General features: G+C 52.3%; 1 protein-coding gene across 5 annotated transcripts; it reads left to right on the top strand.

Annotated features, from left to right (window-relative positions):
* The first annotated feature begins 3,275 nt into the window (after nucleotides 1-3,275).
* Kmt5a (lysine methyltransferase 5A) lies at nucleotides 3,276-26,239 on the top strand. 5 transcript variants are annotated; one of them, XM_076560556.1, is made up of 8 exons: nucleotides 3,276-3,294; nucleotides 9,453-9,577; nucleotides 10,689-10,845; nucleotides 14,627-14,846; nucleotides 15,172-15,259; nucleotides 21,103-21,162; nucleotides 23,549-23,739; nucleotides 24,426-26,239. In XM_076560556.1, the coding sequence occupies exons 1-8, from the start codon at nucleotides 3,285-3,287 to the stop codon at nucleotides 24,634-24,636; spliced, it is 1,062 nt and encodes a 353-aa protein (XP_076416671.1). In that variant the 5' UTR covers nucleotides 3,276-3,284; the 3' UTR covers nucleotides 24,637-26,239. The 5 variants fall into 5 exon arrangements, with proteins under 5 accessions (XP_076416671.1, XP_076416672.1, XP_076416673.1 ...); XM_076560557.1 differs by lacking the exon at nucleotides 3,276-3,294 and adding an exon at nucleotides 3,317-3,334; XM_076560558.1 differs by lacking the exon at nucleotides 3,276-3,294 and adding an exon at nucleotides 8,991-9,201.
* The last annotated feature ends 1,014 nt before the right edge of the window (nucleotides 26,240-27,253 follow it).

Genomic DNA, 27,253 nt, shown 5'->3' on the forward strand with positions numbered 1-27,253 from the left:
CACACCAGTTGGAGTTACCTGAGAGAAGGGAGCCTCAATTGAGAAAATGCATCCATAAGATCAGGCTGCAGACAAGCCTATGGAGCATTTTCTTTCTTTCTTTCTTTTTTTTTTTTAACTTATTTTATGTACATTGGTGTTTTTCCTGGGTGTATGTCTGTGTGAGGGTGTCAGGTGCCCTGGAACTGGAGTTACAGACAGGTGTGAACTGCTATATGGGTGCTGGAATTGAACCCGGGTCCTGTGGAAGAGCAGTCAGTGCTCTTAATCGCTGAGCCATCTCTCCAGCCCCTAGAGCATTTTCCTAATTAGTGACTGAAGTGGTGCTGTATCTATGCTGGTGGTCCTAGGTGCTGTAAGGAAGCAGGTTGAGCAAGCCAAAAAAGAGCAGGTCAGTAAGCAGCACCCTTCTATGGTCTCTATCAGCTCCCGCCTTCAGGTTCCTGCCTTGTTTGAGTTCCTGTTCTGACTTCCTTCAGTGATAAACAGTGATATGCAAGCAAGCATAAGCCAAATAAACCCTTTCTTCTCCAGCTTGCTTCAGTCATGTTTTTGTTTTTGTTTTTGTTTTATCACAGCAATAGTAATCCTAAGACACCATCTCTCCACCCACTGCTAATTTTTCTGTTTTGTTTTGAGACAGGGTCTCACTATTACCAGGTTGGACTCTAACTCCCAGAGATCTGCTTGCTTCAATCTAGGGCTGGGATCAAAGACACGGGCCACCACCACCAGCACTGTGTTTCTGTTGTTTTGCTTCTTCTTGTCTTTAAAAAAAAATTTTTTTTTTCTTTGAAACAAGGTTTCTCTGTAGCCCTGGCTATCCTGGAACTCACTATATAGACCAGACTGGCTACAAACTCAGAAGATCTGCCTGCCTCTGCCTTCCAAGTGCTGGGATTAAAGATACTTACCACAACTGCCTGGCTTTTGGTTTTCTCTTAAGATATATATTTTTTCATTATGTATATGCGTTGTGTACATGAGTAGAAGTGCCTTTAGAATACAGAAGAATGTGCTCTTAGGGCTGAAGAAATGGCTCAGAAGTTAAGAACTCAGAACCTCTTCCAAAGTTCCTGAGTTCAATTCCCGGCAATCACATGGTGGCTCACAACCACCTGTAATAAGATCTGGTGCCCTCTTCTGGCCTGCAGTCATACATGCAGACAGAACACTGTATACATAAACAAATAAATCTTTAAAGAAAAAGAAAGAGAGAGAGAGAGAGAGAAAGAAAGGAAGGAAGGAAGAAAGCTCTTAACCCTAAGCCATTATTTTTAGGACCCCTGGAATTTTCTTTCTTTCTTTCTTTCTTTCTTTCTTTCTTTCTTTCTTTCTTTCTTTCTTTCTTTCTTTCTTTCTTTCTTTCTTTCGTTTGTTTGTTTTTGTGTTTTTCGAGACAGGGTTTCTCTGTGTTGCTTTAGATCCTGTCCTGGAACTCACTCTGTAGCCCAGGCTGGCCTCGAACTCACAGAGATCCGCCTGCCTCTGCCTCCCAAGTGCTGGGATTAAAGGCGTGTGCCACCCCAGCCCCGATAACTCTCAGCAATTCTGTGTCAGCCACCCAAATTTTGGGATTATAGATATGAGCCATCACACCTAGATCTGAATTAATAAATTTTATAGAACCTCTACATATTTATGGAAGTTGCAAGGCTCCTTGGGAGCTTACAGCTTAATGTTTTCATTGGTGGGAGGTAGTGGCTCTCGTGGTTGATCTAGTGGCTTGAACCTGCTAAGCAAATACTCCACCCGTGTGCTAATATCCTCAGCCTTCTTTCCTACTTTTTAGTGTCAGACCAATTCCTCCGGGTTGCTCTTGAACTCGCTCTGTAGCCCAGGGAGGTCTGGTTTGTCACTTTGCTCCATGTCCAGAGTAGGTGAGGTGAGAGCACGCATCCCCACGTCCTGCCGAACCCTATGACTGACAGCAGAGAGAACCGAGAGCCAGGGGGCTGAAGTGCTCCTTCCCAGGCACGCGGTGAGGTCACGAGGAAGAGCCACTTTCTGCTTTGCCAAGTGTTTGGACCTATGCCTCCTCACTTTTGAGTTTTGAATTTTCTGGTGCCGGGGGACGATCCAGCTCGGTGCCTGGTGTGTGCTAGGCACACGCCCTACCTCTGAGGCACGTGCTGGATTCCATACCCCCTCGTTTTGTTTTCCTGCGATCTCTGTGCAACGGCAGGATCCCTGACAATGTGGAAAAAGCGAAACGTTCTTAGTCCACATAGAAAACAGGGAGTGACCTGAGTCTAAAGCCAAGTCCACTCAGGACACTTGTGTGTATCTGGGACCTGGGTACATGGCTTTTCTGGAGATAAGGAGACTATGTAGCCGACTGTCAGTCCGGATATGTACCCAGGCCCTAAAGGGAAACGATTGGATGATCCTCGGCAACAAATAAATTTCCTGGATAATTGGCCATGCGGTGGTGGCGCACGCCTTTATTCCCAGCACTCGGGAGGCAGAGGCAGGCGGATCTCTGTGAGTTCAAGGCCAGCCTGGTCTGCAGAGCGAGATCCAGGACAGCCAAGGCTACACAGAAAAAAACCTTGACTCGAAAAACAAAACAAAACAAAACAAAAGATGTCTTGGATAGTCTACTACCCCATCTGTAAAATAGGCAGGTGATCTGGGCTGTAATTTTGAGGTTCTGAGTTTACCCACTGACCCAGTTCGTAGTTTGTACCCACAGAGTTTACATATTGGAAGAACATAATTTTTGCAGTAAGCCTTTGCAACGTGGGGATTCGAATGAACGAGCCAAACTGAAAGTGGACGGCAAGGTGGTGGAGATGGCAAACTTCTGAACGCCTTAGGCGACCCAAAAACATAAGAGCGACAGGTCAAAGGTCTAGCTTCCGGTCAAGCCTACCGCAGACCGGAAGTTCCTGTTCAGGTCCACCTCTAGGTCTGGTTCTCCAACGGGAGATTGAAAGAACCCGAGGCGGAGCTTCAGCTAGGAGAAGGAGGAGCTTAAGGCCCCACCCTCCCAATGGCAGCCGATGAGTCTTTCTAGCTCAGCCAATCAGTGCTAGGAGATGATCAAATTTAAAGCCCTCACCCCCACCTGGCCGGAGGCCCTGCCCCTGCAGAGAGGCGGGGAGAAGGGCGGGCCTTTGCCTCGGGCGCGCCAATCACAGCGGCCAGCCCGCGAAAGGGCGGGAGGCCGCACCAATCAGCACCCGCAGCCGCGGACCGGGGGAGCAGTTGGCTACAGTTGTTGCAACTTTTTTCGAAAGCTGGGTTTCCCGGGAGATTCCAGGCGGTGACAGAGCCGAGCCATGGCGAGAGGTATTTGCTAGGGTGGCCAGCGCAAGGGGACTGCCTGGCGGTAAGCCGCACTGCAGGGAGCGCTCGGCGCCGGAGCGGCCGCTCGCAAGCATCCACCCATGGTGGAGCGCGGGGATCCGGAGGGACACGGGACCCTGGGTGTCCCCGGAGACCGTTCCCCCCTGTCGGACAGCGCTGTCCGGTCTGGACGCGTGTGCGCCTGTGTTTCAGCCAGTCTCCCCGGAGCTGGCGTATCCCTATGTCAAAGCTCTTTGGAAACTTGAGCGCAGCGCCCCTCCAGGGAACGGTTGTTATTGATGCCACGAGCCTGGCCGGCGGAGGAGGTGACCCCGAGGCAGGGTGCAGATTGCTGAGGCAGTGCGCTCCCCTGCATCGGCTCTGCACCGCGGGGTCAGTTTGGGTCCCAGTGGTCCATTTCGCGGGGGTGAATCGGAACCTACCCCCCCCCCCCAGCTAGTGCCTGGCGGAGCAGCCCTTCACCCTGAAGCTGGGCAGAACTTCAGCCCACAGGGCGATGGCGTGGGTGGAACTCGTGCGGCCGCGCGAGACAAGTCCATCTTTGAAGATACAGTTTTCCATCTGGACAAAAGCGGCTGGTCATTTCTAGCCGCTGTGTCGCACGCGAAAGAACCAAAATCTTGAGCGTGACTGGAGTGTTTTTTTTGTTTGTTGTTGTTGTTTTTTAAGTTGGAGCATGGCGTTTTTATTGAAATGCCAAGACCGAACGTGTTAGTGGGAATTTCCCTTAATGCAATGTGCTCTGTATAGCAATAATCATAGCTTAAATCTCCACTCATTAAGGGAATATTTGTTGGTCCCCTTTGCATGCTCTGAACTCTATTGCATCGTTTATTCTCCCAGCATTCTTATAGGGTCTTTGGGGACAAGACTTCCTCAGATGCTAACCAGAAATGAGGCATAGTGAACCACGTTCAAGTGTTCATAATCCAGTTAACAGAGGAAATTAACACTAGGCTCATCCTTCCCCCTCTCTCTGCCCTAGCTCAACTCCAGCCCCTTTTCCTTTTCGTTATTTTGAGACAGAGTCTCACTAAGTAGCCCTGACTGAAATGGAACTTGTTATGTAGACCAAGCTGGCATCCAACTTGCTTTTATCTCTCAAGTTCAGGCATTACAGGTATACACCACCATGCCCAGTTTAACACTACATTTTTCTTGGGGAAAAAAAAAAAAAGCATCTAAAAGCACATTTAAATTATTGGAGTAACTTTGATATAAAATGATTCCTTACTTCACTTTGCCTATTACCACAAAACGTTTTTTTTTTTTAGCTTTTCAGACTTTATTATTTTTATTTAATGTGTATGGGTGTTTTGTGTGCCTGGTGGCCACAGAGGCCAGGATAGGGTGTCAGGTACCCCTGAAACCGGAGCTACAAAAAGTTGTGAACAGACGTGGGTGCTGGGCATCAAACCTGGGTCCTCTGGAAGGGCAGCTAGTGCTCTTAACCACTGAGCCATCTCTCTATGCTACCACAGAAATCCATTCTGTCCTCCAAGGGCACATATGTAGCACACTGAAATACATGCAGGCAAAACACCAGTACATTAAAAAACAAAGGAGTGTGCGAGTGCCAGGAAAACCTGATTTGATTGAGCTGTGTGCAGGGTGGTGAAAGCCTTTAATCCCAGCACTCCAGAGGCAGAGGCAGGTGGGCTCTGAGTTCCAGGCCAGCCTGGTCAACAAAGCGAGTTCCAAGACAACTAGGGCTACACAAACAAACTCTTCTCAGAAAACTAAAACAACAACAACAACAACAACGAAACCCCGTGATGTAATTAAATTATAGAGAGAAAACTATTATTGAAATATGGGAATAATTATTGTTGACATCCAAACATTTTATTATCTCAGGTCATCTAGAGAAATGACTTAGTTCTTCAGAGGTCAAAGGTCAAGTCTGAAGTCACAGACTTTTCTTCGCCATGCTGTGTCTTTTATTATGCCGTTGCCTCCCTTTCTGAACCAAAGCTAAGGGGGCAAAGTTGTCTAGCTTCTGCCCAGTGAAGTTTAGGACCCTCATCACTAGCTATGTGCCCCTTTGACCTAGTTACCTGTGTGTGTGCGCATGCGTGCGTGCGTGCGTTAGTTATTGATATTGGATCCTAGGGCCTCAAACTTGCTGTGCAAGTAATTTTCTTATCCCCCCCCCCTTTTTTTTTTGTTTTTTGTTTTTTCGAGACAGGGTTTCTCTGTAGCTTTTGGAGCCTGTCCTGGATCTTGCTTTGTAGGCCAGGCTGGCCTTGAACTCACAGAGATCCACCTGCCTCTGCCTCTCAAGTGCTGGGATTAAAGGTGTGCACCACCGGCTTTTTTTTTTTTTTTTTTTTTTTTGGCAGGGTCTTGCTGTGTAGCCCTGGCTGGCCTAGAACTCACAGAGATCTGCCTGCCTCCGCCTCCGGAGTGCTGGGATAAGAATGTATACTACCATCCCTGGCCCAAGGCTGTTTTGGGTTTTGATTTTAGACAGGGACTCGCTATGTAGCACAGGCTGGCCCAAGATTCAGGCAGTCCTCCAGCCTCAGCTTAAGTAGCTGGGTACTAGTTGGGGTACTGCTAGGCCTGGTGAATGTGTATTATTGTGAATTTTTGTATTACTCTTGTGAATTATTGAATTAGACGTTAAGATTTATAAATAACACATCATTTGTAGTGCATCAAATGAAAAGACCAGGCCGTTTCCTCCTGAAAATCACTTTGGGGGAGGTTGTTTGTTTTTTTGATGCTAGAGATAAAAAGGCGAGCCTGGGGCATGCTAGGTCAGCACTGTACCCCTGAGCTTCATCAACCTTAGCCCCTAGAAAGTCCATCCTTGAGCAGGGGTGGTGACTCAGAAGTTTGGAGACTGAGGCAGGAGAATTGCTGAGAGTTGGAGGCCAGCCTAGGCCACTGTGTGAGATGCCCCACCTCCACCTCCCCCCCCCAAAAAAAAAAAGAGGAGGCAGAGGAAAGAAAAGAAAGACATTCCTGTCACCTCGAGGGTCGTACTGTGTCATCTGAACAGACTACTCACATACCAGGTCGCTTCTCTCTGGTTTTGAAGGGTGTCTTGTGGCTTTGGGTTGTTTTAGAGTCTGGAAGGTATATACAACCCAAGTCTATTACTTTGGCTTGGCATAGGGGTTATAGGAGTGAGCCACCGTACACGTTATGTTGAGGATGGTCAGCTCATCTATTTTCTCCACCTCTTCTGCCCTTTTCAAATTGTTCTCCTTTCTTCCACTTCATCATCTCCACACGATTCACCTCATCAACTCTCAGCAACTAAAGAGTACCGATTTTTATCACATGACCTTTACTTCCCCCGTTCTCTCGTTGTTCCTGGGAGCAACTCTATGACAGTCACTGCGGCCGACAAGGCCCCTCTCACACCCCCACCCCACCCGTCCTCATTGTCCTCCAGCTAGCTGCCTGTGCGTTCACTGCTGTGTACACACGGGCCCGAACCAGATAGGTATTCAGTAAATGTCTGGTAAACGGATTTACATGCTGGCATTTGAATTCAAGAGACGCAGTACCCGTTCTTTTTTTTTTTTTTTTTTTTTTTTTTTTTTTTTTTTTTTTTTTTTTTTTTTCTTTTTCGAGACAGGGTTTCTCTGTGTAGCTTTGCGCCTTTCCTGGAGCTCACTTGGTAGCCCAGGCTGGCCTCGAACTCACAGAGATCCGCCTGGCTCTGCCTCCCGAGTGCTGGGATTAAAGGCGTGCGCCACCACCGCCCGGCTTCAGTACCCGTTCTTTATGGCAAACCGTGATTGCGCAGCAGAAGTGGGTTCTGGACCCATTTCTCCTTGTCGTAGTTCTCTTAGGGAAGTCAGTCATCTGCCCCGAGCCTGTTTCAATGGGGGTGAAAGGGGAGCAATAGTATAATAACAACCAGAAGTTTTAATTGAATGATGCCATATTAAAGGTCCTAACATACTGCAAACACTCAGGCTATGTTAGCTATTGGTGATATCGTCGTCGTCAGTTTATAGTTCTCTGAAATCTTAGGCGACAGTAGAGTTTTTATTTCTGCCTTGTTGTCTTGTTTTTTTTTTTCTTTTTTCTTTTTGAAACAAGTGTTTTACTTTATAGCCCAGAGAGGCTTCAAACTGGCAACCCTTCTGCCTCAGCTTACCAAGTGGAGACTGGAGGTGTGAGCCACCATATCTACTTCCGGGGGGATAGTTCATGTTGTTTGTTATTGTTTGCAATTCTTGGGATTGAACCCAGGGCTCGGTGTGTGCTAGGCACTTGTTCTACCCCTGAGCCATATCCTTAGCTCTGTTTGCTGATGGGATATTTGTTACATACAGGTGCAGGGAAAGCGTGGGCGGCCTCTACACGGAATGATTTTCAGAGGTACCCATGCCCTGCTTCTGAGGGCTGACAGGCAGCCAAAAAAAGCATGGAACTGGAAGGGTCGATGTACTCCAAATTATAAATCTTGTGTGACCTCAGATGTGGAGGCACTTCGGCGTGGTTTAACCCGGGTGTCTGAGTGTCCCCTGGGAATCTTTTCTACTTCGGGCTAGTCTCCAGTAATGGAGTGTGGCAGGCTCTGCAGAGCTATGGGAAGGTGGAGGGTGGGGTAGGCCTCCAACTTTGAAAGTTATTAATTAAAGCCAGCTGATAAGGTGTTAATGTTCTAAGAATGGCTTGTCCTGTAATCCTTCTCATTACTAGGCCTTTTAACAGGAGGAGGTAAGGTGAAGAGGAGGCCCCGAACAGCCAGCCCTTTATTGTAGACTTTTGGAAGACCCCTCGGGTAGGTTATGGAACACCAGGCTCTGTGGGTTTAGCTACCAAGACCTAGAAGGGCCAGGCTTGGAAAGTCACTTAGCTGTGGTCGTAATGCTCCGGTAAGGCAGGAGCTGGGTACCTTCAAGTGTCTTGTTTGCCTCTATGACTTTGCACAAATCCAGCGAATCTTTGGCCGTGAGCCCGCATGCCCTAACACAGGCACAGCAGAGCGGCACAAGGCAGTAAGCTAAGCTGACAGTCACCAGGGTGCCTGAAACTCTGCCTACCCGGGCATTTTTTCTTACAGGGAGGGCCACAGGAGCACTAGGTGGGTGACCTGCTTAAAAAAAAAACCCTTCGGCCACACCGATTGCTCCTCCCACCCTCAATTTCTTCATCTGTAACGGCCTCCCTAATCTGTTGGCCTGGGCTGAAAACTGGGTTGCAAGAACTGGGCCAGGGCCCTCACTTCCCTGAGCCTCAGTTTCCCCATCTTTAGGAACGAGGTAATAACGGTGTCTGTCTTCCCCGGGTTGTTCTGAGGCGTGGACAAGATTGCATGGCCGAAGAAGGACCCCGGCAAACTTATCAAGGCCAGGCAGGGCTCTTGGGCACCCCTGGGCCTCCTACCGGCCACAGGCCGAATGAACGCCTGTTAGGACCGGGGACCCATCACTTCCTGGTTCTGTGGCCACCCCTGGGTACTCCCCCCCCACCTTCCACCGGGATGCCCAACAGGGCGGACGCCGGGGCTGGCGTGCACACCGCACGCATGCCGACGCGGCTCCGCGGCGGGCTCGGGGCGCCGTGCAGTCTCCGCGCCGCGGAGTGGCCGGGGGCGCGCGCGCGAGGGGCCGCGCCGAGCCGGGATTGGCCGCCGCGCGCCCTCGCGCCCGCCCCGCAGGCGCCTGGCAGCGCCGCCCCTGCCCGCGCCGTCCCCGGCCTCGCTCGGGGCCCCGGCTGCGGCGCGCGCGGGCGCCCGGCCTGCTACGGGCCATGGGCGAAGCGGGCGCCGTGGGGCGCCGCCGGCCCTTCCCCGGGGCGCCGCGGCGGCGCTGGTGGCGGCGGCAGCAGCAGCAGCAGCGGCGGCGGCAGCGCTGGTGGCCCGGCCGCGGCGAGGGCGAGGGCGCCGGCCGCGCCGCCATGGGCCTAGCTGGGCTGCAGGTGGGTGTGTCGGGCCCGGGCGCGCGGGGTGGGGCGGGCGCAGGGGGCCCCCGGCCGGGCCGGGTGGGTGGACGCCGCGGCGAGGGCTCGGGCCCCCCGCTTCCCCCCCACCCCACCCCGGGACGGCGCAGCCGGGCCCCCCTGCGTGCGGGCTTGGAGACATGGCTGCGGCGGGCCCCCGCGGTCCCGCTGCCCGCGCCGCCGCGCCCTGAGCGCCCCTCCCCCGCTTCCCCCGGGTCCCCCTTCTCCAGGCAGGAAGATGTGCAAGCCCCGCGCGGTGGAGGCGGCGGCGGCAGCGGCGGCGGTGGCGGCGGCGACGGCCCCGGGCCCGGAGATGGTGGAGCAGAGGGGCCCGGGGAGGCCCCGCAGCGACGGGGTAAGCAGGCTCCCTCCCCGCACTGAGCAGCGCGCCAACCGGGCCCGGGCCTCGCGCACGTGGGCGCAGCGGGGCGGCCCCCCCCCCTCCCCATCGGCGCCCGCCGGTGGGACCGGCTTGGGGCAGCTTCCTTATCGGCTGCTTGGCCAGAAGTGGCAGTCCCGCTCCACCACCGTGACCCTGGCAGTGGCTGACCTCGGAAAAGTTTGACTGTGGCCTTGGAGCGTTTTCAGTCCCTCCCGAGACCTAGGGTCCCGGGAGGTGGCTGCCTTCCCCAAGGGCATGGCGGAGGGGGGGGGCCTGCTTGGCGCCCCTCGAGAGTCACCGGAGTGTCCTGATTAGGCGATTTAGTGGCTTTCCAGGCTGCCAGGCCCTGTATTGTTTGTGGGAGAGCCCTCCTCCTGGATGTGGTCACTCCGAGGAGGGGCCCCACGCCCAAAGACACCAGCGCAGGAGTGACCTGTACCCACCCTCCCCCGCTGAGCCGGCCCCAGTGTTAGCCAAGGTGCGGTTTGCAGCGGTGTGACCGCCCTCAATGCGCTGGCCCAGAGCCTGAGCTCTCATTGGCCTCCCCCATCACTCAGCCACGGTCCTGGGAGGCGCTGAGCTGCAGTGGCTTGAGAGGGGCCCGGCCGGCCGGCTCGGAAGGTTGAGGCAGTCCACAAGCTCTCCCAGCTGACCGCAGCGCCCAGCGGCTCATCAGGTTCCCTTAGGCCCTGTGTCTGTGCTAGTGGCTGAATCCCTAGCCCCGGGGAATTAACCCCTGACTCAGCCCAGCCCGTCAGATCCAGAGTCGGGTTTTTTTCCTGGGTCATTCTGACCTCCCTGCTGCTGGGTAGGTTCGCTCTTTCCTCAAACGGACTGGACCTTCATGGGCTGTCTTGTCCACTGCTGGCCAGACTTCCTTAGGTACCGGGTTTAGAGAGTCCACGTGGCCAGAAACCTGGGGTCTGGGGCTTCAGAATCTGCCGGAGCTCTGGCATCTCCGGGTCGGCCTGTCCTGGAGTGGTGATGACATCTGTCTTTTTTCTCCTTTGCCCTTCTTCCTTCAGATGCGCTGAGATTGCCTTTGTTTTCACGCCTCTTTCAGAATACGTGTTTGTCGTTCTAGGAGAACGTGTTTGCCGGGCAGTCAAAGATCTATGCCTACATGAGTCCGAACAAATGCTCTGGAATGCGCTCCCCTCTTCAGGAAGAGAACTCAGTTGCACATCACGAGATCAAATGCCAGGGGAAGCCATTAGCTGGGATCTACAGGAAGCGAGAAGGTAAGCCCTGAAATGGCCCCTGTTCTGCCTTTAGCTCCGCAGGTGTACACACACACACACACACACACACACACTCTTCCCAGGGCCAGGTGTGAGGGAGATATTAACCATGTTCCTACTCACTAGTGAGAAGCAAACACTGGTGGAAAGGGTAGGATGTGTCAGAGAGCGTGTCCTGTGGTCTGACAGGTTTTTCCGACTTTCACAAGAGTTAGCAGCATATCCTTCAGGCATGTCATGCAAAAAGAACACACCCGGCCTGCACTGGGAGAGGCTTGTGATGGTTAAGAATGCAGGAAAAGTTGAGTGAGTCCCGGCTGTACAGAGCAGGCGACTGCGGTGTGAAATAAGCTCAGGGGATCGACTCACTTTCCTTGTATGGCGGGCCCTGACCCCATTTCTACAGTTTCTTTCCATTCAAGTGTCCTGTGTTACTTTCCAAAGCAGTATGCGCTGTGTGTGAGATTTGGAATTAAATACTGAATATAGGCTGGTGGCCGGGCTCAGTGGTAAAATACTTAACCTAGCATGTGAGACCCTGGATTTGATCCTGAGCACTTTACCAAAAAGGGAAAGGAATGCCTTTGATCCCAGCACTCGGGAGGCTGAGGCAGGTGAATCTCTGTGAGTTCGAGGCCAGCCTGGTCTACAGAGTGAATTCCAGGGCACGCTCCAGAGCTGTACAGAGAAACCCTGACTTGGAAAAAAAAAAAAAAAAGAAGGAAAGAAAGAAAGATTAAATCAAGAATGCATGGTTATTGGGAAATTCTGTGAAAGCCAAATCAGGATTGCAGTGATTTCAAAGCCTGACCTGCAGGATGAGACTTTGTCCCACCCCACGGCCCGGAATAGGGAGGGCTGGGATGTGGCTTGCCTAGCGAGTGTAAGGCCCTAGGTTCAACTCCTAACACCGCAAAAAGAAAACTCTACTTAGCCCAATAACAAGGCAAACCCTCCAAGAACCTTCCTTCCTTCCGGATAGTCCCTTTCCAAGCTTTAGTGGGGAGTCTGAGGCTCCTGGCCACCCCCACGCCTCATGCCCGCTGGCTGCCGGCGGCTTTATAGGAGAAGAAAGCCGTGTATGCCCTGACAGAAACGGTCAGAAGTGCTAAAGGCCCAGCTCCCAGGGCTGTGCCTGCGGAAGGGGCCTACCCCTCAGCTGGATTTTCTTTTCCACCCCCATGCACAGGGCTCTGTTGTCTGAATCAGTCTCAAAATAGCTTCGGTTCTAACCGTAACTGCCACTTGGAAGGAAGGAGGAGGCTGGGGCGAGCTGCAGCTCTTTTGTGAGCCCCGATTGTCACATCTGTCAGTTGAGAGAGAAGGAATCCTGTCTGGCCCAAGTTGTTACATCATGGGTGGTGAAGGGCCTTTGATGTTACCGCTACCGGCTGGACCACACTGCCGTCACCACGTCTTTCTTCATCCTTGTGCCTGTCGCTAATAGGAGGGCATCTGCCACCCAGGCGTGGGCAAGGGGCTGTCTGAGGCCACAGCCGCCCTGCATCCCTTCCCAAACTGAGCAGAGTGAATGTTGTCCATATGGTGTTGGGGGCTCACAAGCCGGCTTCCTGGTGCCTAGTGCTGCCAAATGACGGCGATTAGAATTCGGGGCGGCATGTACATCGGGAGTTTCTGAAAAAGGTCAGGCTCTCGCCCAGTTGCGCTGCGGCACAGACACGTGTCACAGGTGTTAACGGACACTGTGTACTTACTCCCAGGGTTACGCCTGCCTCCTGCCAAGAAGGGAGGATGGAAGGGAGTGGGGCTGATCTGGACCGAGGTTTTGTTTTAGTTACATTGATTCGTTTTTTGTGTGTGCGCGTGTCTGTGGGTGGATGTTTCTGTGCCGCCGCTGTGTACGTGCGTGCGGGGTTGTGGGGTTCACAGGATTCAGTTTTCTCCTACCATGAAGGTCCTGAGGATCAAATGCAGGTAATTAGGCTTGGTGCCAAGTGCTTTTACCTGCTAAGCTGTCTGTCACCTGTCCTCCCGGCGCCCCGTTCCTCAGCTTTTTTTATGCCTGTGCTGGGGACCCGAACTCAGATCCTGGTGGTTTTGTGGCAGTCACTTTACTGACTAAGCCAGCTCTTCAGCTCCCCATGTCCAACTTCCTGGATACCGTTGATGCGTTTCTTTTTCCTCTTTTGTTTATTGAGATATAATTCAGATATCAGTTTATTTGCTTATTTTGTAGAGCTGGGGGTAGAACCCAGAGACTTGGTATATGTAGGGAAGCATTCTACCCCTGGGCTACACCCGAGTCTCCCCCCACCTCCCAAGGTAATATCTGTAGCCCGGGCTGGCCTCAAACTTCCCGAGCAGCTGAGGATGGCTTTTAACTTGTATTCTCCCCCCACCTTCCAAGTGTGCTGGGGTTACAGGTATGTGCCACCATGCAGGCAGGGTCTTGGCTCCTCCCTAGTGAGCTGTACATCCCCCAGCTCCAGCGTGTGCAGTTGCGTGGTTTCTAGTGTCTGCAGAGTTACACGACCACCACCTCTGTCTAAGTCCAGGACATTGTCATCGTCCCACCAAGCACACACCCATGAAGACTGACTTTGCATTCCCCATCCCCCACAGCCCTAGGCAACTCGGAACCTCCTTTCTGGGCCTGCAGCTCTGCCTGCTGTGGACTGTTCATGCAAATGAAGTCATAGGCTGTGGGGCCTTTTGTGGCTGGCCTTTTCACCCAGAGACTGCCCATGTTGGATGTAGTGTGTATCGACGCTTCATGCCTTTCTATGGCTGAATCATAATCATTTCCCGTGTGTAGACAGACCACATTTTGTTTAACTATCCATCCACTGATGGGCATTTGGGTTGTCTGTCTGTCTGGCTAGTATTCATAAGCTACCACATTTCATGTACAGGTTTTTGCATTGACATGTGTTTTTAATCACCTTGAGTAGATGTCTGAGTGTGGAATTGCTGGGTCATATGGTAATTACATGTTTAATTTTGTGAGGAAACCGCCTAACTTTTCCAAAAATCGCTGTGCCATCTCATATCTCTGGGTAGTGTCTTCGTTACTTACTTTAAAAAGTAAATCGTTAGATCCATTTTTAAAAACAGCGTGGTTCGCCAGCACAGGGCTTGCACACTGGTATCAGTAAGGCCGTTCGCCGTGTGCCAGTCTGCCCAGGTGCCATCCCGGGGAGCCTGGTGCTCCTACCTTGGTAGAAAGAGGGTTTGTTTGGGTAAGCATCTGAAGTGAAGCATGCCAGCCAGTGAGGAGGGAAAAGAGTTGGGGCTCTGGCCGGGCGGTGGTGCACGCCTTTAATCCCAGCACTCAGGAGGCAGAGGCAGGTGGATCTCTGTGAGTTCGAGCCCAGCCTGGGCTACCAAGTGAGTCCCAGGAAAGGCGCAAAGCTACACAGAGAAACCCTGTCTCAAAAAACCAAAAACTAAAAGAGTTGGGGCTCTGTCCCCTCACTGCCCCGCCCATCAGTGCTAGGTAGCTCTTGCTTTGAGAATTGAGCTTATTTCCCGGGTTCTGCAGCCCAGTGTCTGAAACCTGCAGGCCGAGCACCCAGGCCGGCATTACCAGCCACAGTTCTTCACATGGCCACAGGCTGTCTCCTCTGTCCGCCTACAGAGGGCCACTTCCTCTCTCCAGCATTCGGTCAAAACATAGGTCCAAGTACTTCTTCTGCCTGATTGGCCGTAGTGGCCACCGGCTCCAGCCCCTTCAGGACACTCCCGTGATGCTGTGTCTTAGAACACAGCCGATACCAGTGCATAGAGTAAATCCCTGTCCCCCACCCAACACCCACTGCAGAGAAAAGAAACGCTGGGAATACAATCCGAAGCTCCGGGAAGTCCGATGAACAGAAGATCAAAGACGCCAGGAGAGGTCCCCTGGCACCTTTTCCAAACCAAAAATCTGAAGCAGCAGAACCTCCAAAAACTCCACCCCCATCATGTGATCCTACCAGTACAGTGGTTGCCAAGCAGGCCCCGAAGAAGCCCCTGAAGGGCAAGCAGGCCCCTCGGAAAAAGTAAGTATCCTGGGGCCCTCTCCCACCATAGAGCCTTTGGTTCCTGTGGCCTGGCTCGGGTGCCCGTGGTGGTGTAGTCCACTGCCAGGCCGCTCTCCCGAATCATCACACTTCTGGTGTTCCCCTGTATCTTGAGTGCTGGGTCCAGGGGTCAAGGCCTGGCTCTTTGCCTCTTCCGCTGGAGAGGAGTGATGAGCAGTCCCTGAAACTGGGGCCCACCTGGGTAGGGGAGCACAGGTGCAGTCAGGTCCCAGAGGGCAGGAGTGGGGGGTGGGGGCAGGGCAGCTTGTGTTTACTCTCCTCCTCCTCCTCCTCCCTCCCCCAGGTCTCAAGGGAAAACACAGCAGAATAGAAAACTCACGGATTTCTACCCGGTGCGAAGGAGCTCCAGGAAGAGCAAAGCTGAGCTGCAGGTAGGGTCTGGTCAGCTGCAGCTGGGAGGGGGAACTAGGCGGCCTGTGGGTTCTGTGAGTAGGTGGAGCCAGGAGTGTGTCTTGTTCTTCCTCTACCAGAGCCTTCCCGTGGAGCAGGAGACTGGTTTAAGACCCCATCTGGGGAGCTTTGCAACCTGTCCCTACCTCAGGGCATAGAGAATCAGGTTCGCTTTTCCAGGGTGTGTGGCAGGGCTTTGGAACCTGGGGGAACATGGAGGAAGAAGTCTGTCTTTTTAGGAGGTCTCTGCCATCTAGAAGTTTCTAAAGGACAGTAACTTGGAAGTACTTACTGATGGCTGAGCTCAAGCCAGACACGCCTTGATGAAGTACACTCTCCTGTCTGTGACATAGAGGGCAAAGGCCACGCATGAAGACATCACACCTGCTTAGTATTCAGGATAGAGTTGGGAGAACTGATTTACGTTCTAATAAGAGCGGTCTGGTCTGTACAGCAAGTTCCAGGCCAGACAGGCTACATAGCAAGACCCTGCCTCAGAAAAAGAAAAAAATTGTTGCTGGTGAGTGGTTTTAAAGACTAAAGGAATAGATTTGTGATAGATGTGTGTGAATCCCAGGACTCACAAGATCTCCAGTTTGAGATCACCCTTGGTTACATCATAAAATCCTATCTCAAAGCAAAACGCACAAATCAAATGGCTTCCTTGAGCTAGACACACACAGCTCAGTCGGAGTCCATCCCTGTATATACTGGAGACGGTGGCTCCTGTCTATAATCCCAGCGCCGAGGAAGTGAAATATAAAATAGCTAGAGTTCAAGGCCAATCAGGGTGTGGTGGCACACACCTTTAATTCCATCACTCCGGAGGCAGAGGCAGGTACATCTCTTGAGTTTGTGGCCAGCCTGGTCTACAGAGTGAGTTCCCGATAACCAGGGCTACACAGAGGAAAAAAACAAACAAAACAAAACAAGAGCACAAGGCTAGGTTACATAAAGAATTTGAGGCCAGCCTGGGCTACGTGAGCCTTCTTGTTCTGTAATGATGTGGGAGTGCAAATGGCAGTTAGCTGAGACACTGCTCTCTTTCTCTCCCACACCCACACCCCTTGGGTCCAGTCCCTGTGGCCCCACACCTTTGTGTACACAGTACCCAGCGGGGCAGCCTGTCAATATTTGGTGCAGCGGGGTGTGGTCATTGCCTCTCTGTTCTGAACCCCCAAGGGTATGGCCAGATGCCTCCTTTCTCCCACTCTCGTGCCGGTTTTTTTTTGACTCCGGAGGCTCCGGGTCCCCTCCGCACAGGGAAGAGGGGACTGACTGGTCCGAGTGTTCCCTCATTTCATCCGCTGCAGACCTGCCCTCAGCATCGGAGACAGCAGCGAGGCAGGCAGAGCTACAGAGCTCGGTCATCCTCTATTCTTTTCATCGATGCAGCTTCATTTAAAAAACAAGCCCAAGAGAGGGGGTGGGGAGGGTCTGCTCCCCCCCTCCCTCCCTGCTTCCCCGATAGCTTTGGCTTTCCTTCTTGTGAAAGGCAGTGTCCTTTGGCCAAGAATGAGCTGTTAGGAACGCCCGCCGGCCGGCTGCCGGCCGTGGGAGGCTGTGCTGGGTCACTCAAAGACAGCTTTGCAGAGTGGAGGAGGGAGGTGCCAGGCCACAGGGCCCAGAGCTCCTCCCAGCCAGGCAGCAGCCCTGGCAGGCCCCACAGGGCGGTTGGGGGCCGCTGGGTGGGAGCCTCCGAGGCTGTGTGCTGAAAGCCAGGCTCTTGTACCTGGAGGACAGAGGCTGTGGAGGGACATGGGTGACTGCAGGTCACCTACTTCCTGCAGCAGATAAGCTGCAGCGGGGGAAGGGTGCCCTGTAATTAGACAAGGAACCGGTACAGGCGAGAGCCACGCTGTGCCCCTCGCTGTTTGTCTTGGCGCTGCTGAAAGAGCACCGTGCCCCTGCTGCTGGCTGCGCCAGTGAAGCGCCAGCTGCCCCGGGTCCATGTGGATGTGACTGCTGCTGGCGGGTTCGTGTTGTCTTGACTGCAGAGAAAGCTGGATGGAGCAGCTAGGCCTGTTGGTGTGTGTGGGGGGGGGGCACGTTCTTCCTGACCAACTCGGCTAGGCTGGGCACTGAGTGGGTGGTGGGTCAAGAGATACCATATGTGACCAAGTGGCCAAGAGTGAAATCAAAATGCCAAGTTCTGGGCCACCTCTTGGAGTTGAAGAAAAAGCTGGCAGGGCAAAGCCAGGTCCAGAGTTCAGAGCAGGAGGGAGGGATTTGAGCCATAGTTTGAGCACAGAGCAAGCCATTAAGGTGCTCCCAGCCCCGTGGCTGGCTGGCTGGCTGGCGGCTGGCCTGCCCATTGGTCGGTGGTGACAGCACCGGAGCAAGAACCATAATAACTGTTGGCGGCGCCCTGGCTTCCTTCTCCTGCTGATATCACCTGAGGACTGGAAGGTGCCCTCCATCCTTCCTGTCCACCTTTACTCAGGCCTTGTCTAACTCCACCTGCCTTCTGGCCTGCTTTCCTGTGCCTAAATTACCCTTGAGAAACCCAGGACTGGCTGTTGACAAGCCCCAGACTCCCGGCCTGCTTCTCCTCGGCTCAGAAGGGAAATCCCCAGGTGCCCACCTGGGTTATCCCACACCTCTTCCAACTGCCGTCCTCACTCGACACAAGAGGGGGACTGATTAACTGCCACGTGATGTGTGTCCGTCCAGAACTGCCGACCTCTGTCCTGGCTAGGGTGTTCTGTGGTGAAGAATCTCAGCCCCTGTACTCAGGAACCATGGACTTAGGCGGCTGGTGCCACAGAGCAGCACTAGAGGCCTTGGCTGCCGTGTGCATGAAGCCCCAGGTGCAGTCAGCAGTCCTGCCAGGAAGACGGAGCCTTCACCTTGCATGCCTTTGCATGTGGGCTCAGTGAGCCAGAGTAGCTTGGTGGAGTGCGGAGCCCAAGGCCCCTCGGTCCCCGGGAGTCTGCAGTTTGTCAGGAAAGGTGTCAGGACAGCTCTGCAGCAGAGGAGGAAGCAGCAGGCAGACGGATGGGGGAAAGGTCGCTCTAGGCAGGAGGGCAGCTGCTCCAGCGCCTGGAGGCTGGAGACCTGGCTTTCTGGAAGAGCCGGCTGTATAGCTGGGGGGAAGGGGGTGGGGGAGGGGAGGTGGGGAGGCTTGTACCTTGTCCATAAGATACGGAATCTTGTGCCTACATAAGAAAAGGCCTGGCATGGTGACACAAGCCTGTAATCCCAGCACTCAGGAGGCAGAGACTCAACTGTTTCAAAACAGGAAGAGGTGATGGTGAGAAGGTATAAACTAAAGCAGCATCCGGGTGAGCATGGTGGTGTGCTCCCATGGTCTCATCACCCGGGAGTCGATTACAGAGGGATTTGAGTTCCTCAGCGCAGGGTACAAACCTAAATCTAAAGTTTTCAGTAATTCTTGATCCAGAGAAAAATGACGGAGGTCATGCAGATGCTTCCCAGGGACCTGTGTATCATTGACATCTTGAGTCCCTCAGTAAATTCGTCACTCCCAGGGAAGCAGCATTGATGCTTGCTGTTAGCTGAACACACTGGAATGCTGGGACTTTGCTGTTTTCAAGAGGTCCAAATGTGGTAGTGCATAACTTTAATTCCTAGACTTGGGAGACAGAATCAGACCTCTGAGTCCAGCCTGGCCTACATGTCCAATTCCAGGGCAGCCAGAGTTACATAGAGAGAACCTGTCTTTAAAATAATAATAATAAGCCGGGCAGTGGTAGCGCACACCTTTAATCCCCCAGCACTCAGGAGGCAGAGGCAGGCGGATCTCTGAGTTTGAGGCCAGCCTGGTCTACAGAGTGAGTTCCAGGAAAGGCGCAAAGCTACACAGAGACACCCTGTCTCGAAAAACCAAAATAAATAAATAAATAAAATAATAATAACAACAACAATGATAATATATTTTCAAAAGGCTCCTGATATTAGGTAAAGAATGGAGGTCGGGGGCTGGAGAGATGGCTCAGAGGTTAAGAGCACTGGCTGCTCTTCCAGAGGTCCTGAGTTCAATTCCCAGCAATCACATGGTGGCTCACAGCCATCTACAATGAGATCTGGTGCCCTTTTCTGGCCTGCAGGGATACATGCAAACAGTACACTCGTATGCATAAAATAAATAAATAAATTTAAAAAGCAGAGGGAATGGAGTCCAGAGTTAGAGTAGAAGCTTTGAGACTAGGTATACCGGTAGCTGTCCCCCGGTCTCATTCACTCATTGTCTCCATCACATATCTCGGCCTGTCTGAGTGTGGGTGTGGACTGAGTGACTGGCCAGCTGTCTTCGTCCCAGGCTCTGTCTAGCCAGGGTGTGATTTCAGCAGGCGGCATGGTTTCCACAGATGCCATCTGCCAGAAGCTGCCTCCATGCTGGTGAGCCAAGGTGATTTGGGGCATCTGGTACCTCTCCGGAGCTCTCTCTTGTTCCCTAGCGTCCTGTGTAATGAGAGGCCTCGGTGGGACCCAGGGCGGCTCCAGGTAGGAGCAGGAAAGCTTGCCCCGTGGGAGTTGCCCCGGCTTCGCTGTTCTTGGGAGGCACAGACGCAGCTCAGAGGTGTGAACGGACGCCTCCAAGGGAACTGTCAGTCAGCTGGGGGGGGACAGTGGAGCCAGATGCGTCCTGCTCACAGGTGCAGCCTGTAATCGGCCCCTGGTGATTCATCCATTTATGTGTTTACTTGGTAGTGCTGGGCATTAAACTGTACGTGAACGGGCAGCATCTCCTTGGTGCCCTACCCTCCGCGGCCCCCCCCCCCCTTTTTTTTTTTTTCACTTTTTTAGTTTGTTTTTGAGACATGGTTTCTTTGTGTGGCACTGGCTGTTGGCTGGCCTGGAACTCACAGAGATCTGCCTGCCTCTTCCTGGGGAATGCCGGGATTAAAGATGTGCATCCCCAGGTTGCCCTCAAATGTGCGCACGTCCTGCCTCAGCCCCCTGAGCAGCTGGGACTGTGGGCATAGGTCACTGTGCCCAGTTCCTGGGTGATGAGGATTTCACATGCAGTCAGAATCCAGATTTTTCATTCACTCGCTTGCTTGAAGCTGGGATGTTCCTGTGCCTGTGCCGTGGTTTGGGTGTGGTGGTCAGAGAGGACGTCTTGAAGTTGGTTCCCTCCTGTGTGGGCCTGGGGATCAAATCCAGATGGTCGGGATTGGCAGCAAATGCCTCTGCCCACTGAGCTGCCAGCTCTAGAGTCCTGATGGATTAAACATTTTTTAAAAGTACTGTGCAGGACAAGCATCATGTTTAAGGCTCTGTAACAAGTACCTGAGGTAATAAAGCTTTATTCTTTGTTCCTGTTTTAGAGGCTTCAGTCCATGAACTAGCTGACTCCTGTTGTGCTGGGTAGGCAGCGCATACATCATGGAGGATCACATGAGACAAAACCATTGCCTCATTGCTGAAAATGAGACTAGGCAGGAGCTCCACCCTCTCATACAGGGTGCAGTCCCAGTGATGACCGCTAGGTCCCACCCCTTAATGATTTCAGCGCCTCCCAATGGCAGCACGGGACATGCATTTCTCACAAGGACCTTTGGGAGACACTTAAGATCCAGACTAGCTGGGTATGGTGATACCCTCCTATAATCACACACTCTGGAGACTGGGGCCGGAGGATCAAGGCCAGCCTGGGCTGACACGAGGATTCCCCGTCTCAGAAACAAAGCCTTAGAGTATAGCAGGCCAGAGCAGTGACCTTCCTGTCCCTGGCAAAATTAGATGACTCGCTGCTCACCAAAGGTGGGTGAAGAGAGGTGTGCTCAGGGCTCTGGTGTCACAGGCTGGCCTCAGCGTGGTAAGCGAATGCTAACACTGTTCTTTCCTCTCCACCCAGTCTGAAGAAAGGAAAAAAATCGATGAGCTGATTGAGAGCGGAAAGGAAGAAGGCATGAAGGTGAGGCCACAGCATGGAAGCGCCGTGGTGGGGACCTCGCCACCGAGCTAGTGGTCACTGGCACTTACACCCCTTTAGGGTGTCAAAGAGCCACACACACACAAAAGCTCTTGTGAGGCACACGTGTCAGGAAGGGCACGCAGAGGCATCATCCGGGTTTTGTGTGTAATGGGTGGGTTTTTTGGTTTTGGTTTGGTTTGGTTTGGTTTTTTCGAGACAGGGTTTCTCTAGCTTTGGAGCCTGTCCTGGACTCGCTTTGGAGCCCAGGCTGGCCTCGAAATCACAAAGATCCATCTGGCTCTGCCTCCTGAGTGCTGGGATTTCAGGCGTGCGCCACCACCGCCCGGCTAAGGGTGTTTTATTTGTATGTATGTCTGTGCACCACATTTGGCAAGGTGCACACAGAAGTCAGAAGAAGGCATTGGATTCCTTGGAACTGGAGGTTCGTGGTGGACCGTTAGGACCCACCTTGTGGATGCTGAGAAATGATTCCAGGTTCTGTGCAAGAAGAAGTGCTCTTAGTCACTGTACTGTCTCTCAGCCCCGTTTTCAAATGTAATCTTTACAGAGGATTTCTTTTTATTATATGTGCACGTGTGTGTATCTTCCGGTTTCATGCGAATGGGGTGGCCTTGCCCACAGAGGCCAGAAGAGGGCGTCAGATCTGTTGGAGCTGGAGTTACAGGTTGTTGTCAGCTGCCCGGTGTGGTGGTGTGGGTGCTGGGAACTGAGCTGGGTCCTCTGCACGAGCAACAAGTGCTTTCGACTGTTGAGCCGTCTCTCCAGCCCCGGGAAGAACTTTTTTGGGTTGTTTGTTGTGTTTTCGACAGGTCTCGTTCACTCTGTAGCTCTGGCTGTCCTGGAACTCACTATGTAGACCTGGCACATAGGCCACCTCTGCCTCCAAAGTGCTGAGATTAAAGAGGTGCACCACCACACCTGGCCCTGGGTGAACTAAAAAGGGCGCGGTGGGATAGTGGCACAGGCTGGCATCCCAGCTGCTTAGGAGGCTGAGGTAGGATAGTTTCAAAATCAGGCCAGGCAGTGGCGGCGCACGCCTTCAATCCCAGCACTCGGGAGGCAGAGGCAGGCGGATCTCTGTGAGTTCAAGGCCAGCCTGGTCTACAGAGCAAGTTCCAGGGCAGCCAGAGCTGTTACACAAAAACCCTGTCTCGAAAAACTAAAAAGAAAGAAAAGTTGTAAGGTCAAGGTTTGTCTATGGAGTCAGTTCAACCCAAAAAGAGGCCTAGGAATGTAGCTCAGTGATAGAATGCGTGTCTAGCATGGGCAAAGCCCTAAAGGAAACAGCAAACAAAAGATAAGGAGAAGATGAAGTTTATTGTAAACCGTTTTCCCCATGGCCAGGCCTAAAGCACTTGCTTTTCTCCTGGTGGGTCTTGTTTTCTGATGGTGTTGGGGGCTGAACCAGCACTGTGAAGGCTTGGGTGAGGGGAAGTACCTCTGTACTCCAGTGGGTGGTGGCAGAGGCCTCTGGCCTAGGAGCCGAGGGTCAGACCCCTCTCCCTTTCCACCTATAACCTAGACTCGCAGACTCAGTCCTGGGCCCCTTGAGCAGCCATCCATTCTGTGACTCCATTGTAACAAGTGTGAAAAGAAACACCAGAGGTTATTGATGGGTCCCAGGATTTCAGGACACTGGGCCCGGCTCTTCCCCCAGGAGCAGAGAGCCTATGGACAGAGCCCCCGCTGTCACCATTTCCGAGCTTTGTGGTCTTGGACCCGTGACTCTGCCTTTCCGAGCCTCAGTCTTCTCACCTGCAGAATGGTGTTTTGCCCACTTAGATTCCGGCTGGAAGCCTAACGTGAAATGTACTTTGTAATGGACTTAAAGGAGCTCTTTTAGACAATGGGATGGGAATGACCTGAAGCTAGACCTGGTACTTTTACTAAAAGCCATTAAGCCAGCCAGGCGGTGGTGACACACGCCTTTAATCCCTGCACTCAGGAGGCAGAGTCAGGCAGATCTCTGTGAGTTCGAGACCAGCCTGGTCTACAGAGCAAGATCCAGGACAGGCACCAAAACTACACAGAGAAACAAAAAGAGAAAAAAAGTCCATTAAGCCATTACACAGTGTGAGTGGGTTTTGTTTTTTTATTTTATTTTATTTTTAGTTTTTTGAGACAGGGTTTCTCTGTGTATAACTTGCTGTTGTGGAACTTGCTCTGTAGACCATGATGGTCTTGAACTCACAGAGATCCACCTGCCTCTGAGCATTGGTGTGGGTTTTGTTTTTATTGAGGCCCATCCAATAAAGTTGGTTTAAAAAAAAAAAAAAAAAAAAAGCCCAAGCTCCCCCCGGAAGACACCATACCTAGTGACCCCCCCACATTTATGAACTCACGCTGTCTCGTCACCTCCTGACAGATTGATCTCATTGATGGAAAAGGCCGGGGTGTGATTGCCACAAAGCAGTTCTCCCGGGGAGACTTTGTGGTCGAATACCACGGGGACCTCATTGAGATCACCGACGCCAAGAAGCGGGAGGCTCTGTATGCACAAGACCCCTCCACAGGCTGCTACATGTACTATTTTCAGTATCTGAGCAAAACCTACTGGTGAGTACACTGTGTGCGTGCCGAGTGGAGGAGAGGCAGAGAGCTGCTGCCCTGGGCCGCTCCTGAGCCTCTGACCAGTTGCCTTCCTGGTTACCGTTAGATCGGGTCTCAATATGTAGCCCGGGCTGGCCTCAAACCTACCCATCCTCCTGCCCGGCGGGCTCTTGCGCACTAGGGTTGCAAGTGTGAAGCGCCATGTTCAGTGAGGTGGGCTCCTGTCGCCTCCCCAGTTGGGTTTTGAGATTGGAGCTGTCCTCGGGTGGGAGGGGACTTATCCCCTCGAGACCTGCTCGGTGGTTCCCAGAGCCTCTCCCTCTGGGCATTTGCCTCAGCATCTCTGCACAATGTCATTGTTCCTTCCTGGCCAAGCCTAGGGGAGCTGATTGTTTTAAATCTGTGTGTGTGTGTGTGTGTGTGTGTGTGTGTGTGTGTGTGTGTGTGTGTGTGTGTGTGTGTGTGTGTGTGTGTGTGTATTGAAGCACTACAGTTAACTTACTTCAGCTCCATGGAGAGTTCTCCGTGCAGAAGTCTCTGGGCTCTCCCAAGTAGCCTTTGGAATTAAACTGTCTTCCTCCAAGTGAGGCTGCCAGTGGACATTCCACCCGAGTCCCCCACGGCGCAGGGTCCCAGCCGGGTTGAAAGGCTCTTCATCAGCGTAACCCCCTTTCGCTCTCCCACCACACCAGCGTGGACGCCACTCGTGAAACGAACCGCCTGGGGAGGCTGATCAATCACAGTAAGTGTGGGAACTGCCAGACCAAACTGCACGACATCGACGGTGTGCCTCACCTCATCCTCATCGCCTCCCGAGACATTGCAGCTGGGGAGGAGCTTCTGTACGACTATGGGGACCGCAGCAAGGCCTCCATCGAGGCCTACCCGTGGCTGAAGCATTAACCACGCGGCCACCCCGCCTCCCCGCCACCCTGCCTCCTTCAGAGGACAAAGTGCCCTCAAAGGGAAATGATTTTTTTTTTTTTTTTTACACACACTTACTCTTAGCTAAATTACTTCAAATGTTTTTAAAAAAGTATATTAAAGATGCCTTTTCATGTAGTATTTAAATATCTGTTCCAGGTTTCCAAGGTGGACTTGAACAGATGGCCTTATATTACCAAAACTTTTATATTCTAGTTGTTTTTGTACCTTTTTGCATACAAGTTGAACGTTTGTGCTTCCCGCCCGCGCAGTCTAAGACTCGGCACAGGTTTTAGAGAATGGAGTCGAACGTGAACTAGGAAGCTGGGCTCTGCCCGAGATGAAAGCCAGGACTCCCCCGCACCCCACGTCCACGGACAGGCGGGTGTGGGGGTGCTGCCATCCCCCACGCACGGCCTGGACGGGATGTCTCCAAGCTCTTGTTCTCCTCAGCGTCTTGACAGGCGTACACATCGACGTGTATGAATTATTTTTTAACAAACGTTTCGCAGTAAGCTAGTCTTCCCCTCTGCTTTCTCCAAAGCTTACTGAGCCCGGGGCTCGGAGGCCCAGCCGGGAACAGACCTCTTCCACAGGCTTTCGGCTTTTCCAGGCACCTTGAAGCATCAGGGTGGGCAGTCAGACCAGAGGCAGGCCGGGAAAGCACTGTTCTCCTGCCTCAGCGGGGCAGGCCTCCTTGAAACTGCATTAATTCTTTATAGAAATGTGAACACTGAATTTATTTTAAAAAATAAAAATAAAAATAAAAAACCAAAACACTTAAAAAAAATCAAAAAAAAGAAAAAATGGAAAAAAAAACCACAGAAAACAACTTATATGTATATAGGTTTTGAAGGGAGTGAAATGGCTGTGTTTTTCTTTTCTTCTGGGGTTCCTGTATTTTTTATCTTTTTGGCTTGGCTGGCTGGTTTGTGTAGAGAAGATTGGAGATGGTACTCTATTCTAATCAAAAGTAAGGTTTTGTAGTGGGACCAGAAATTACTAAGCCCATACACCCCCCCCACCCGCAACCCCGATTCTGCTGTGTGGAAAATTTTCTGCCCGCTGTCAAGGCAGAACCCCTGTATCCTGTGAGAATGGTGCCAGCCCAGGTCCCCTGCCAGCATCAGGCATCAGATGTGTTGGCTCTAGGGTGCCTGGCAGCCAGAGATCCAGGATGAAGAGTTAAGTTCTTACCTGTGATAGCAGAAGTAGATGGCTTCCTTCTCCCTTCCCGGGAAGGACTAATTCTAACCATTCACCTTCAGTCCAGGGGCTGGGGCTCTGGAGCCCGGTATGAGAACCTACCCTTGTCCCCCACACCTCCCCCTATCCCCCCAGCCTCAGGATGGTGCTACCTAAGAGAGTCTTCCCCACACCCCTTGCTAGCCCGGTCAGTGGTCAGACTTGGAGGAGGATCCGAAGGAGGGTGTAACTGTGAGAGAAAATGTCTTGGTTGTACCTGTTTGTGGCTTAGCTTTGTATTTAAATAGCAAAGAAAAAAAGGAAATAAACTTGAAAATTATTTGTCATCATAAAAATAAAGCAAAAAAATTAAAATATTTATTGCCAGGCAAGGCCACCTATGTGTTGTTCATTTTTTATGAGGTGGAGGTAGACTATAATAGGAGGGGGAGATGGCTGGTTCAGTCTGGGAAGGTTCTCACCACCAAGCCTGACTACCTGAGTTCGATCCCTGGAACCCACACATGGAAGGAGAGCACCAATTCCCATAAATTATATTCTGAGCTCTCCACATACTGTGGCGTACAAGTAGAGAAGACCGTAGCATCTAACTTCCTGTTGAGACTTTGAGGTCTGTCAGAAGGAACCAGAATTCATGCAGCCTTTTTAGAATTTGGTTCCTGATATATATTCCTGATATATTTGACCTATATAAAGGGGGTGGTCCAGAGGGCTCTTGGGAACGTTAAGGGATGCATATGGAGCCTCTGAGTAATGACGAGCATGTCGCAAATGTCCTGAATGGTAGCTAATATGATTGTCTTGTTTTGAGACGTGTCCCAGGCTGCCCTGGAGCTGCTGTGTAGCCAGGTATGACCTTGAGCTGCTATTTATGTCTCCATCTCCCTAGTGCTGGGATCTCAGGTGTGCATCTCCACACCGGCCGACTCCACTGTCATTTCAAATTTGGTAGATTTGACTTTGTTTGCCCAGACAGGGTTCCTCTGTGTAATATTCCTGGCCATCTGGAACTCAAGATCTACCTGCTTCTGCCTCCAAGGATACTAGGATTAAAGGTGTCCGCCACCGTTCCTGGCTGTAGATTTAACTCTTTAGATTTTTTAGCATCACCTGGTACCTCTGAGAGCTGCATCAATCCGAGTCACATGTCATGAGGACCGACTTTGTTATTTCAGTATTTGTGGCCTGTTGGGACTAGATGGTTTAGAGGTCGTGTCTGTCCAATAGGAACAGCCTGCCCATTGCCCTCAAAGGGTGTTCCCAAGACTCATCCGTTGGGCATTGTCACATCATCCCTTGTAGGGGATTCTGTGACCTAGTGGTCGCATGTCAGTTTCTTCCTGCCCAACACTGATGCAGTAGTAGTAGTAGTAATAAGGGCTGATTTGAT

This window comes from Peromyscus maniculatus, chromosome 23 (assembly GCF_049852395.1).
Source record: "Peromyscus maniculatus bairdii isolate BWxNUB_F1_BW_parent chromosome 23, HU_Pman_BW_mat_3.1, whole genome shotgun sequence".
NCBI lineage: Eukaryota > Metazoa > Chordata > Mammalia > Rodentia > Cricetidae > Peromyscus > Peromyscus maniculatus.